Source organism: Vanessa cardui, chromosome 23 (assembly GCF_905220365.1).
Source record: "Vanessa cardui chromosome 23, ilVanCard2.1, whole genome shotgun sequence".
Classification (NCBI taxonomy): Eukaryota; Metazoa; Arthropoda; class Insecta; order Lepidoptera; family Nymphalidae; genus Vanessa; species Vanessa cardui.
The window spans coordinates 3,526,773-3,541,979 of NC_061145.1; the positions used below are offsets into that span (position 1 = coordinate 3,526,773).

The 15,207-nt window shown below is 31.2% G+C and overlaps 2 protein-coding genes across 2 annotated transcripts in view; one reads left to right on the plus strand and one right to left on the minus strand.

Moving 5' to 3' along the window:
* Positions 1-710: 710 nt before the first annotated feature.
* On the minus strand, positions 711-7,012 carry LOC124539827 (DC-STAMP domain-containing protein 2-like). The gene is made up of 8 exons (XM_047117186.1): positions 6,866-7,012; positions 5,518-5,677; positions 4,735-4,995; positions 3,648-3,861; positions 3,021-3,174; positions 1,750-1,918; positions 1,160-1,327; positions 711-900 (listed from the first exon to the last, which is right to left on the minus strand). The coding sequence occupies exons 1-8, from the start codon at positions 6,878-6,880 to the stop codon at positions 743-745; spliced, it is 1,299 nt and encodes a 432-aa protein (XP_046973142.1). The 5' UTR covers positions 6,881-7,012; the 3' UTR covers positions 711-742.
* A 4,556-nt stretch (positions 7,013-11,568) lies between these two features.
* The window catches only part of LOC124539785 (rho-related BTB domain-containing protein 1), a 28,599-nt gene continuing 24,960 nt past the window's right edge, over positions 11,569-15,207 (plus strand). Inside the window, exon 1 of the mRNA XM_047117138.1 lies at positions 11,569-11,965. The gene's annotated coding sequence lies outside the window, so the exon portion shown is untranslated. The remainder of the gene's footprint in view (positions 11,966-15,207) is intronic.

Below are 15,207 nucleotides of genomic sequence, written 5' to 3' on the forward strand. Positions count from 1 at the left end.
ATCAGAATCATTCAGTTCCTCAAACGTTTTACACAATAAGCAGTGAGGCTCCTTTGGTAGCGTGCCAAATATATATCTCAAATGCCAGCACCTTAAATCATAAATAGACTGGAGAAAATATTTTATTGCTAATAAAAAAAGACCTTTATAAAACGACGTTCAACCTACGGCAAAACAGAGTTCAACCAATATCGAAATGTCTGATTTTCATGCTTCGAATATTTATATTCACGATGCAGCTTCCTCCTAGCTAATTTCATAAAACTGCCTGTAATCACAATAACGATAAACCAATACACGTTAATAATTTCAAACTGATACATTTTAAATATAATAAATCAGTAGAATAAAGGTTCTGATATTTCATTTAGAATCTCATTAATTACTATTATAGTACGAGACAACTTAGATGTAGCATCGGCAAATTCAATAAAACCGATTACTGCCGCTTTACACGACCTATAGAAATAGCTCCCTATCGCACCATTCGACACTATTCGTCGCTTTAGATTCTCGCGTCAGTTCAACCCGAGAAAGCAAGTGGATGTAAATCGACGTGTCAAATTGACGAACATATTAGGTCGTATGATATTACAAGTTATTACGTTTGTGTAAAGATCATAATCACATGAGAAATAAGTATTGATGCTATCGGTTTCACGAATTTTGCCGATGCTACATCTAAGTTGCGTCGTAATATACTCGTTTGGATTATGTCATGACACGTATGACAAAGTGAATATTACCAATATTTACCTCTAGTTCTGAGTATGTGATGGTAAAGCCATACGGCTCTCGTCTTCGCTCGATCAGGTTGGTAGTGTCCCACAATGACGTGACGGAAACGCAGTCCATACGGCTCGAAGAGGGCAAAAAACCACAGGAGAATTATTAATATAGCTGTAATATTAAGAAAATGTTACGATACTTGGTCATGCTTGATGGTAATGAAAGATATGTGAAGAAACTGACGTATATAGCCTAATATTCAAAAGTCCCAAATAATTCCACTATTTGGACCGAAATTGGATGATCAAATGGGATAATCGGGTATGCATGTGAATATTATAGCTTACTATATTCATAACTTTCATACACTCAAGTCTGTTCATACATCTTAAAACAATGGCAATATAAAATTAAATTAAATATTAGTTACCGATTTGTAAATAACGCTTTAGATCAGGCGGATAGGGATTCGGAAGACAATTGACTGTAATCGGCCTTTGTGGCAGTAGGGGCGATGTTATGGAATCCAATAATGATCTGATAAAATCTCGAACAATTCCAGATCCTGATACATGAACGCCAGCATCGGATGGACCAGCTAAACCAGATATTATGGATAGAGAAAATTTAAAGAAGTTTGAACCAAAATATATTACAAGATTGCCTGCGACCTTGTAGGCGTTTGAATTTAACAAAAATATTATTTTAGCCTAAGTTGCCGTTCCAGAAATTACCCGGAACAAACAGAAAGACAGACAGACAAAAATTGTTAAAAATATTATTTTGGTATATGTACCGTGTATACATACATATGCATTAAGTAAAAAAGGGGTTTTTAATATTACAAACAGACAATCCAATTTTGTTATATGTATAGATAATAAAGAAAAATATAGAAGATAAATTTAAATATACTTAGTTATAATAAACAAATAGGATTCAGCTTTAAACTAGTTGTCGAAAATTCTGTTGTCGTTGTCGAAAAAAAATGTAATTAAAAAATTTAAATCAGATGTTTACGCGATAAAGGTGTCTGCGACCTTCCATGATGGCGCATTGTTATCAAAACCCAATACAGGCTGTAATCCGCTACCATATGTATCAAGAGTTTGAAAGTAGTAATCGCCATGAAAATTATCGAACGAGTTAAGTACACCCTCTCTGATGAAACAAGACGGAATGATGATATCTGAAAATCAAAAAACGTCTTAAAAAACGTAAAATTAACAAATAATACAATTACGAGGAAATTAATAAAGCGATATCTTATCTATCCGTTTCTATAATAAAATTCCGCAGATTTTTAATTTATTAATTTTTAACTTTGCCGTTTTGTAAATTCAAATCGTTTGTAAAAAAATACATTGGTAGAAAAAGCATATTATTCGACACAAGATTTTATAGATAATAAAAAAGCGTGGAGCGTGTTGACTTCCAAGCAATTAACATGACTTTGTATTTATTAAATGTTGAAAAAGAGTAACTACTGAGTTTCTTGCCGGTTCTTCTCGGTAGAATCTACTTTCCGAACCGGTGGTAGCTTCACTTAATTGTTAAATGAAGATTCAAAAGTGCTTGTAAAGGCCCACTTGAATAAAGTATATTTTGATTTGATTTGATACACCATACATCGAAATCTTTTAATGATATATCACCTACTGTAGAATAAAGAATCTCGCACATATTATATATGAACAGGAGGACTTGGTGGTAGGGCTTTTGCAAGCCCGCCTGGGTAGGTACCATCCACTCATCAGATATTCTACCGCTAAACAACAGTACGCAGTATTGTTGTGTTCCGGTTTGAAGAGTAAGTGAGCCAGTGTAACTACAGGCACAAGGGACATAGCATCTTAGTTCCCAAGGTTAGTGGCGCATTGAAGATGTAAGGAATAGTTACTATTTCTTACAGCGTCATTATGTATGGGTGATGGTGACCACTTACTATCAGGTGGCCTATATGCTCGTCCGCCAACCTATTCCTTAAAAAGAATCATTAAACGTTACATTGATTTTTTGGAAATTTTGGTATAGAGCCTATATTCAAACCGTAAAAATAACGGTTTAAACACTATCAAAGGAACCTTCTTTTTAAATGCATTATCTTATTTTTTTTTCATTACACTATTTACATTGTACCTACAAGAACATGAAAATGAAAAAATCGTGTCATCGAAACCAATTAGGCTAGTACAGTATACAACTACTACATTATGCCTATACAATTTTAAAAGGCATTCTAACAAAGTAACTAAAGTACTTTCTATGTAAGAGTTAAAAATAAAACCAACACAAATATATTTGGCCTGTTCTCGTCTATTCAATGGGAGAACAGTTTCTCGTCTTTCTTGATACCTTTTGAAATCCAAATCACGCAGTTCCTTGGTAACGTAGCGATTGTCATAACGAGATCGCGTTTCGAACATGTGCTGATAATATTTAGCTCTGAAATATTAAGAAAAAGTTTATCTAATAGTACAGGTTCATTTTAACTCATGAAGGAGAAACACCATGAAAAGTTCACTGGTTTGGACTGGTTTGAACCAAACGACGTAATGGAATAAACTCTTTTCAGAGAAAAGGCAGGTCTTAGAGAAATCAATACGATAGTAGTCGAGTACCGATTTTCATGGGTACGCCACTCCGAGGTCCAGGGTTTGATTCCCGGCCGAGTCCGAGACGGATAGCAATAGTTCACTAATTTTCTATGTTGTCTTGGGTCTGGGTGTTTGTGATACCGTTATTACTTCTGGATTTCCATAGCAAGAGTGCTTTAGCTACTTACATCACACATCAATCACATTATTAATTATTATTTAATACACAATTAAACGAAATTAATGAAGATAATGTATATTTTATAAAACTACCAAAAAATAAAAAATGTAAATGTGAAAAAGGCACCAAATGATAATAACCTGAAAATGATGAGCAATAAGAATAAACTAGTAATACAGGAACTCCAAGATAACCAAGTTAGCAGAGGATCTGCCCTTTTTCTGATCTCAGTCACGATACCAGCAGCCATTTGGCTGGATGTACTACTTTCATTACTGCTGTACGAATATATGTGATGAATTTGAGCGTTGACGTAGAATGTGGTATTAACGCGAGTTATATATTCCCGCAGCCCTGTAAAACAGACTCAAGTTAACTTTGAATAAAATTAATTAATATAAATAATTAAGATTGGAACAACAACAACATCAACAGCCAGTAAATTTCCCACTGCTGGGCTAAGGCCTCCTCTCCCTTTGAGGAGAAGGTTAAGATTAGGTATAAGCATTTTAGTTTAACTAATGTTTTGTTTTCTAGAATAATAATCAACAATATATTATGACGATGGTATTTTTTGTTTTCGACTGCGTTCACTATTCTAGAACAGTCATTAGCCACCTGCGCAGGAAATATTACACACACATAGACATCCGCATGCAAACCAGTGGGATCGAATCACGGCAATCCATTTTTTATTAATCTCCTCTCGTAACAAAACAGTAACCCAATTGCTTTTATTGACCCCACACAGAGTTTGAAAAATAGGCAAATAAATAATAACAAAACTCAAACTCAAACTCAAATTGCTTTATTATTCTAATTCTTTATTATATAGAAGTGTTACACTTTCTTATTGATAGTCAATTGAAACAGTACCATCGGAAGAGAAAATACCCTGACCTGAGAAGAACCGGCGAAAGAAACATGCATACTTATCATCTTAACCGATAATTGCGGATTCAAACCCAGGCAAGCACCACTCAATTTTTATGTGCTTAATTTGTGTATATAATTCAACTCGTTCTCGGCGGTAATGGAAAACATCATGAGGAAACCAGCTTGTGACTAATTTCAAAGAAATTCTGCCATACATATATACACCAATCCGTATTGGAGCAGCGTGGTGGAATATGCTCAAGGAAATATGCTCCTTCTCCTCAAAGGGAGAGGAGGCCTTAGCCCAGCAGTGGGAAATTTATAGGACGTTAATGTAAGGAAAATACATACTTCTCTTGAGTGTAGCAGCAAACGAAGTAGTAGCATAATCAGAGACAATACAAATACTCTTATACGACTTCACACGTAAACATGCTGAATTGACCGCAGAGTTATTGCACAGCCAAAAATAATCATTCCCTAACGCCTTTATGTAGTTCTTCCTTCCTCTATCAATTGATTTCAGACAGTGCTCATATGGAGTTCCAAACGTTTGGTGGCAAATATTGGCGACATAATTCAACCAAGAATAAGACGATTGAATAAGGTCAGCTGAAAAAAAAAACGAGCTACAAAATACTGCTTACCACTTAGTAGATTATAATCTGTCGAATTTCAGTTGAATTATAAAAACACTGTAACCTAGATAAGATCGTACCGTATTAAAGTACATAAAAATTATACGTTTCATTGTAGTTGGAATCAACGTTCACAATCTTTCAGGTATTTACAAAGTCACGAGGCAGATTTTAATCTAACAGTGTTCACATACATATACAATCTATGCATTATTATATTATTGAAAATTTACTAATTGCGTGTCTCTTATTGAAATGACTAATTTTCAGTTTTATTATCTCGTATATGTGCTGAAAGCAAATTCTCCAAACAATACTCGTGCATTTTAAATTGAATACTTTTTGATGTTTTTGGTATCTGTCTTATTTTTGATCCATATAATATTTTTAAGCAAATAAATAGGTCATTAAAGGCGAAAGAACATTATCGATGGTTTGATGATTTTTGTCCCAAATTAATTTTGTGAATCAAAGTAAAAAAAAACCTCTAACTCACCAATACTAGTAACCATTAGACTTATTTTAGATATAATTTTTTTCATTTTACAAGTAACCCGTTTCATTCCATCCACCATTAACTTTATGGACTCCTTCATTGCGTTGAAAGGTTTTTTCACGGTCTCGGTAATGTGTCGAACATTTGTTTTTATTTGTTCCTAGAGGTGATTTAAAAAAAATTATAAATATAGGGTCTAATTGAAACTTTATATCCATTGAGTAAAGTTTAAAATAATATAAAATTCATGTTGTTTAAGCTTTTTTGTCACTAATGGTCTGCGGTGTGCATAAACACGAATGAAAGTAGGAAATAATAATGCAGTGTCATTAAGTTCTTTCGTGTTTTAAACATATAAATATTAACCTAAACGAATAATGGAATCCATAATCAATGTTATCCATTAACTCAAATAAATATTTACATAAAAACGTAATTATTTAAAGAGCAAGAGAGTGCACTCTTTATGTCCTTGATTTGATGCGACAAAATTGATAAGCAATACGAGCTATTCTTTCTCTTATTATATACAGATTATTCTAACTTCATTTCTTTTAAGCCTTTTTTAATTTAGCTTCACAAATTATTAGGGATTTGACTGTCAGGCATATACTTTATCAGCAAGCCTCAGTGTAATATTTTGATGTTTCTGTGGGTGTAACCCATATCGAACCAGTCAGTAAACCATGGTAAATTGGTAACATCGTGACATATTTTTTAAATTAATAAAAAAGCAAAATCATTACAATCTATTAGTTTGCAAGTTACAGATTTTCTTGAAAGTATCTCATTTCATTTCCTTTGCAGATTAAAAGTGCATAATTCCAAGTCTAAAGCAGTCATAAAAACTATTTAAAAAGAAATGGGATGGAACAGACACTTTAACATTTAGAAAACTTCTAGGTATAATTATCCTCTCGAATAAAACCTATTAAACTGAAGCTATAGGGTCCTATTTATTTTCACATAATACTATCGGTATTTCAAAAATTGGTCATTATGATATAGACCCAATATTTGTTTTTATTCAATATTGAGTCAGTGTAATAAGAATTAATGCTTATTTAGTATCTAATCGTAAGATTTTTGCCGGCGGTTTCAACCGATATGACATGGGAACCTTCAAGAAAATAGCCTATGTTTCTCTCAAAGGGTGGCAGCGCTAATGTCAGTCGTCGATTTTTGTATGTCCATGGGCGGTGGTAGTCACATTCCATCAGGCTAACCTCATGCCTGTTTGCCGTATATATGTATATCTATATATCTATCTATCATTCCTTTCAGGAAATGTTATCGTATAAACGACCTAAGGCAAACTAACGTAAAGTAATAAAAGGCAAAATATTACCTGACTACAGGCCATAGAGCCGGTCAAAACTTCTGAATTCCTCAATGTATTTGTAGCCGGACCGGTAAGGATGAGGACCAGAGCGTAACACGTCAGGGTATATCGACCAACGCGAGAGAACAGTTGAGGAATTAGCAGAAATATCAGACACCTAAGAAAGATAAAAAGAAGTTTTATTAATGCTGCATAAAATAAATGGGCAATGTCTCATTTCATCTTTATCGGACTCAAGGAGTAGGGGAAGCTCAAGTCCCGGGCACCACGGGTTTGTGATACCTCACCGATATGGTCATGTCTGAAACTGATAGTCTCAGAAGGTATCTTAAAAAGTTTTTGTTGGAGGGATCGTCAGGACCGCTTGGTGTCATAAATTAATTCTATTTTAAGGACTCATTTTCTTGCATAACAATTTGAATAGAAATCTTTTCTATCATAGTCAATGTACCGCTAGACATGGAGTTTATATGTATGTAATTGTAAATATACTGGCTCATTCAGTGCGTTTAAAAATCAGAGCAATACCAAGAATGATTACGGTTGAAACGGTGAATTAACTTTTATCTGAAGAGTCAATTTGACTGTTCTGATATCTTTCTTAAGAAAATTAGGAAATGTATTATTTATTTTTTCAGGTGAAAGATTTGATTTGATGAACGCGTGCATCTTAACCCATGATTGCGGGTTCAAACCCAGGCAAGCACCACTGAATATTCATGTGCTTAATTTGTGTTTATAATTCATCTCGTGCTCGACGGTGAAGGAAAGCATCGTATGGAAACCTGCATGTGTATTCCGTACCTTCTCTTCAAAAGGGAGAGGAGGCCTTAGCCCAACAACCTTACAGGCTGCTGTATATTGTTGTTTTTTGCTTGTTGTTGAAAGATTTTTTCCATAGAAAAATTGGCTCTTGGATAAATGAATAAGTTTCACGGTATGAATTTTAACACCCCTCATTTTGCAAGATGGAAATGTTTTACGACGCCAATCGAGCAGAGTGCCAAATTTTATTAAAAACCATTAAAACTTTTGACCGAGTTGCGAGAGCGCCGTAATAGATATTATACACTTTCATAGAAATAACTTATAATGCTAACATATTGTATGACAGTCATTATACGGGCTATGTAATCATGTAAACTGAAATTTGACTTCCAAGATATGGGTATATCCTAGTTTGGAAGTCAATAGATGTTTTTTTGTTTTCGCTCGTTTGTCATGTATAGGTAAAAGTAGCCTGTCCTTTCTTAAAGTTAATAATTGCTTCATACCAATTTTTATGAAATTCGGTTCAGCGGTTTGGTCGTGAAAGAACGACGGACAGACAGATAGAGTTACTTTCACATTTATAATATTAATATAGATAATTTACCGATGATTGCGGGTTCAAAACCCAGGCAAGCACCGCTGATTCATGTGCTTAATTTGTCTTTATAATTTATCTCGTGCTCAGCGGTGAAAGAAAACATCGTGAGGAAACCTGCATGTGACAAATTTCATAGAAATTCTGCGACATATGCATTCCACCAACCGGCATTGGAACAGCGTGGTGAAATATGTTCCAAACCTTCTCCTCAAAGGGAGAGGAGGCCTTTAGCCCAGCAGTGGGAATTTACAGGCTGTTGTTGTTGTTGTTATTCTTTTATTTGGTAACATGAAAATTGTAGTCTTGTTCATATTTATATAGCTTCGATTTTTTTAAATGATATTGCAATATAGGTTTTAATTCGATAATAATGACTCTTTAGAGTGAATACTGACCGAAATTTTAACCATTATGCCCTTGGACTATTAAAACGATTTACTTATTCATTGAACACTGTCTACAATATTTTATTGTAGTAAAGCTATTACCATTTAATAGCCCACTGGCATTTCACAACAATAAAACTGCACGGCAGTTTTGTTCGCAAAACTTTCTCGAACATTCGCGGTAATCTGATACAAGCTGAATGGCAGGTACTATTTCTATAGACATTGTAATAATGGCGATCAATAGCTATGGTTTGTTCGATAACATTGTAGGCATACTTTTGTACTTCTATAAATGTAAAATCATATGTAAGGCCACTTATTATCGAACGTAAAATATACACAATCATAAACGTTATATGAAGAGGTCACATGAAAAAATTTAAGTACATAACTGAACTTTTCCTAAATGGTTGGAGCGATTTCGGTGCAATATTTTTATGTGTTTTTGGCCCTTCAGAGGATTGGTGTTCAAAGTTTTAGATTTGTAAATGCAATTCTGCTTTAAATCGGACGAAGTAAGGACGGGTAGGTAGTATCCATATCATTGTCTATCCCTATGTATGCTTCGATCTTAAAAAATACGCAACGTATTTTGATGCGGTTCTTTTATTAGATAGAGTGATTCAAGAGAAACGTTTTTTGTATACAATACATGGACAATTTAGTAAAGAAACACTGATAATTTTAGAAGTTCCTAATGTGATGTCGTAAATATACAAAGGCTGTAGCATATTTAGTATCAGAATTGCACCCGTAAGGAGCCGTGGCAGGTCGCCATACCTATATAGGTATTTAACTTTTAACCCGAGAAGTAATCGCGCATAGACACGCGCGGCAGGGTATCTGAAGGGCGTTAGATATTTTAGTTTTTACTCGTATAAGGTAGGTACCCTAAAAATTCATATATATTTTTTTAAAATATTACGTTTTCCTGTAATTAATTAAGGTGAAGGTATTATTTTTTTCATAAGAAAAAATAGTATTATAAACATATTTTTCTAGGTTCTGTAGGTATGGTAATAATTGTATGATAATATATAAAAAAGGAATTTTCAGACATTGAACATACGCGTCAAATGAAAAATTCGCAATAGACACCAGCATGCAATGAAACTGAAATTTAACGAACCATCAAATTCGGTTCATAAACCAAAATTATTCTCGAAGAGACATACACATGTCTACTTCAAAGATAACTGCTCTTATACATCTATATAAATGTATTAAAAAAATGTTTTGAATAATCTAAACCAATAGCCACATGTGCATTTATTTTTAAAAATTACTGCGCTTTTAATTTTATTTCTTATCGGCTACATTAATCGTAGAACATAATATTATACTTTGATTCAAACAGATTTGTTGGAAATTTATAATAACGCACGATAAGCTTATATCTAACATAGATTTCATTCACCCCCCAAAATGGATGGCAGTGGGTGAGCCAGTGTATTTACTGGATACACTTGGTGTTAGCGCATTGACGGTACCAAAAGTGTCCACTTGTCCAGTATATAAGAACTATCGCAGCTTATTACGACTCGGGATAATTGCCTGTTTAAAATATACCGTTATAATAATCATATTTTATTTGAAACATATCCCTTTTATAAATTTGTCGTCCTTACTTAATTTTATATTTAAAGGTATTAGCGACCCGGCTTCGCACGTCTAAAACTGTCATTTCTCTACTGTATTGTGCATGTAATATACATATAAAGCTTCCTCTTGAATCTATCTTTTAAAAAATACCGCACCAAAATCCGTTGTATTATTTTAAAGATCTAAGCATATATAGGGAAAGTCAGTGGTGAGCGAGTTTGTTTTATACGGTGTAATGATTATGGAATTACAACTATTAGTACAACTGAGGATTTGATGAAATATGATTATATTAGTTACCTTATTCTGCAACTGAACGCCAGTCCCAGCGTGAGTAACACACCAATAATAGAACTCATAATCGTCGCGTGTATGAGCGATATCGACAATTGGAATACAAAGAATATAAAGCAAAGATACGTTAGCACAATGCCGCAGACGAATCCAATCAAACTTTTCAGAACGAAACGGGGTAACGCATGGTCTGATTTTAAATAAAAATATAAATTTGATACTGATGAACCATCAGGAAACCATTTTTTCAAATGCCCTGTCATTCTTCTTTTCGTATTCTGTCCGTAAAAACGCCATCTTTGCATTATTGTCTTTTGTGGTATTTCTGTTTTAGATGTGAGAAGTGAATTTATTTTTTCGTTTTCGTATTCCTGCCTACATTTCTCTATTATTCTTGCCTTCCAAATCGAACTAAAATAAGCCATTTTTTAAAATATTCTAGAAGTAATTAATTAACAGCATAATCGAGTAATCAGAAAATAAATGTAAACTTCTGATAGATATATTAAAAAAGAAAATGTTTCCCAACGTACAAACTTCATCAAAAAGGTTGTTTTCAGTTTTAACATTTATAAAATAATGTTGATTTAATTAAAACTTAATATTCCATTAACAGTAGAAAAAAATCGCAAATATTTAATACATAACAGTTGATTTTATAATTTCAATATAATTACAGTATATTAAACTATATACCTATAAAATACTGCGAGTAAATTCTTTGGCATTTTATTTATTCAGCAAAAACTTAAGTATTCCTAAATTATAATTGCAAATATCTGAAATAGTACATAAACAATGTTTGCTTTATGTTTTAGTCAGGCGAAAAAAAAAACTTTCTGTACCGTTCAATGAAAATTCATGGGTATAACCTGAAAGAATTGAGACTTGATTATGTGGTTAAAACTCCTTCGAACAATTATTAATATTTAATATTTTTCTGATATATTTGTTTTTTCAATGTTTGATACTAAAATTTGAACGCGTCTTTAAAACTAATGAGGATGACATCGGCTACACAATGAAATAAACCGAGAACCTTAATTAAGGGGTATTGACCACGGAACAAAAGTAGAAAATGAAGACATCAAATTGAGTTTAGACTATGAAACGAAACTGTCTTTTGAAAGTTCAATGACTGGATGAAAATTGTCAATAACAAAATTAAAATGTGCTCGCCTAGCTTGCTTGCGGATCTGCGCAGGGTGTTCATTCATAAAACATGCGCAGAACACTGCAATGCTACAAAATCAACTTCACTCTGTAACCGCTCAGGATAGGTATCGGTGATATTTTCATTAATATTTAAATTAATAGTAATGCCGTTGCGCTAATTCGTGTCATACGCGTTATTTTTAGTGATCAATATATGTGAAAATGTTTAGATGATCGTCGTTGTAATAGCGAGTGAGTCTTAGTGAGTGGACCAATTCAGAATATATTGAAGAATCCGTAAGTGAATTAGCTTTTTTATTATTATAAAATTAATTTGTATTTAACGAAAGATAAAGTGTTTTTGAAGTGAAGATTTTGTATAATGTTATACTTAAACCTGGTATAATAAAATGACTACGTATACTTCAATTTAAATTAAAACGTCCTTTGTTAGATCTTCGATGAATTGCATAAATTAAAAAATCCATATTTGCTTATTATAAAGTTTCCTATGAATTTTAATTATTATTAAATATAATATGTGATGTTTTGTATTGTATTCGTCTGTCCTGAACGCATTTTTATGTGTATGAGGCTTTATTTTAATTGTCAAAATTACCAGCTGTTAAGCAAGTGTGAAATTAATGACATTTATTATTGTAAACAAAACGGATTATATTTTCAAAAAAAGTTACTTAAATTATTTAATTTTTAATATGTCTTTGTTTAAAAATTTAAAAAAATGGAAATGTTTGAGTATGTATATATAATTAGTAAAAAAAATTACAGATCATTATCTTTATTTATATATGTATTGATTACTAATTAAATATTTCTTACTTTACATATTTATTTGTTTAACGTGGATTTTGCACTATTATATTTTCACTTAACAATAAAATCAAATCAATGTAATTAATGTAAAATAAATAAATAGATATTTGTTTTTTTTTTACTTGGAATTTTTTGATAAAGATAGTATTTTGTTTGGAAAAATTGAATAAAATATTGAAGTTAATTAACAACGATTAAAAAACATTTACATTCAAATTAAAAAATTAAGGGTGCTACAGGCTTCTTAGCCTAGGTGAATATTTTGAATGAAAAACAAATAATTTATATATTAAATTATTAGAAACACTAGTGCAAAACTTAATCTATTCACCTACTATTTAAATATTAAAATATTTAAATACTTTTATTTACTTGCTTACTTACTTACTTACTATTACTTTTTTTATTAATTCTCAGCTGTATAATTTAAACACCTGAGAATTTATAAAAAAAAGTGAACATTTAAATATAAATTATTTTATGTTCTAAACACAAGCAATATAATATGAATAAAGTAAAATGATGAAGCTTATTTTAGTAGTGGGTATAATAATAGACTTAGGGCTAGAATTAAACCTACAATTGATATCGCTAGGCTATTGAGCTATTGAAGTATATATAAATATTCATTGATTTGTTATATTTGGCTGAAAATTATATATCACTGTGTTATTATTATACTGGATTTATTTGATATGTCAAATTTAAAGGGATCTATGGATCCTTTTTACACAGCTTTCTGCGTCTAAACTAATCAAAGACAGGCATAGACAATATTATTACTTTTTAACGGTTTGATATATTCCTGCTAGATTTTTCATTGTGTTTATGTTTATGAGTAGGGAGGTATATATGGATGTATGTATTTTGACTTTTCATTTGGATTTTTTAAATATAATTTATTGATTATCTAATTTTAATGAACATCTTTTATCAGCTGTTTTATAAGCTTGTGATGGTAGATTTATAATTTTTTTCAATTTATATAGAATATAAAGACTATAAATTAATTGTATTTATTTTTATATTTAAATAAATTATTCTAATTATTATTTTTTATTATGATTTTAAGTTTATTATCTGTAATTAATAATTAAAAACTATCCAACTATTTAAGTGACATATACAATTTCTGTCTAATTTAACATAAATCAAATTGAAGACATACATTTTATATTACAAACATTTTAATTAACTAACATTTCTTAAACTATTAAAAACATTTCTTTATTATTATATGAATATCAACAACTTACTATTCTGTAATGCTGTTTAAGTATTTTTAGGCAAACTTTATTGTTTTCAAAAAAAAAATCAACCTAAAATTTCTATAGTTAAAATTATTTGCATCGTCATTGTAATCTTATTTCTTACTTGGTTTAAGTTCAATTCTTACTATATGAAATACACAAATATTAATATAATGATTTAATTTAATTTAAAAATTATTCATCAAATGCCTCCGGATGACCATTTCAAACAATCTTTCGTAAAATACAAACACATTCTCGACTAGAGGCTGGCTTCCAGGGGCGTAACCGTCAGAAGAGCAAAGCCTGTAGGCAACTGTGGCAAACGCACTTGGCATTTGATTATATAGGCAATCTAGTCCCTCTAACTCTAACAGATTTGTCACACTCATACTAAATTCCGCAAAATTTTAATTTCGCCAAATTCGTTCATAAGTTTTAACCCCAACTAAGGTAGTATTTATACACAAAGTGGTATGTTTGTTTTTCATCATACATTATATTTATAGAGAAGTTAAATTTTGAACGTTAAACCGCTACCTCCTATTAATTATAGCCTTTACTCATTTGGGAGCGCCCGACAACTCATTTGCTAGTAGCTAATGTAGAAAAGTTTGTACCTACCAGTGTTGGGCAAATTTTAATTGCAATTAAAATTAAAGATTAACAATTAATTAATTGTTAATTGTTACTACTACAGTTAACAATTAATCAATTGTAATTGTGGAAAATCACAACTAACAATTATTTAATTGTTAACTGTATTAGTAACAATTAACAATTAATTAATTTTTAATTGTTTTGTTAATTTTAATTAAAAATAACAATTAAAAATACTGCTGTAAAATATAAAGACTTGAGCGAAAACGACGACTTGAAATGTTTTTGTTTTATACCTACGCTGAAGAAATATTTATCAATGCAACTTTATATTATATAATATAAAAATAAACACTTTTTTTCTGTGGAAAGAGACATTTAGAAAAAATAAGCTTAAAACTTAGAGTCTTTGACCACATTTTTATTCGTCTGAAGTCTAATACTTATAGCTTAATTTTCCTAAAAATTTACTAATTACATTTTGATGTATAAAGTTAATTGTTAGTTTTAATTGTTTTATAAAACAACTAAAAAAGTTAATTGCAATTATTTTAATTGTAAGTTGCAATTGACATACGTTAATCAAATTAATTTAATTGCAAGGTGCAATTAAAAGTGTAATTGCGATTAATTCAATTGTAATTAATTTAATTGCAATTACTTTTTTAGTCAATTAATAAAATAATTAACAATTGCTTGATTAATGCCCAACACTGGTACCTACCCACCTTTCAAATATTTTAATAGATAACATTAATGTAGGATTTTTCGTTAACGTTATCATTCCCTTACATGGTAGCTTTATATTTAATTTGTTTTAATTCGAATACCAAGGTCTTATGAAAGTTTCTTTGG

Bases quoted from the DNA above. Each gene is read 5' to 3' on its own strand.
- LOC124539827 (XM_047117186.1), bottom strand. The intron at 3,862-4,734 runs GTATGTATTTTC...TCTGTTTTACAG, and splicing joins TGCTGCTACACTCAAGAGAA to GGCTGCGGGAATATATAACT. The intron at 1,919-3,020 runs GTTGGTTTTATT...TTTGATTTTCAG, and splicing joins AACAGGCCAAATATATTTGT to ATATCATCATTCCGTCTTGT.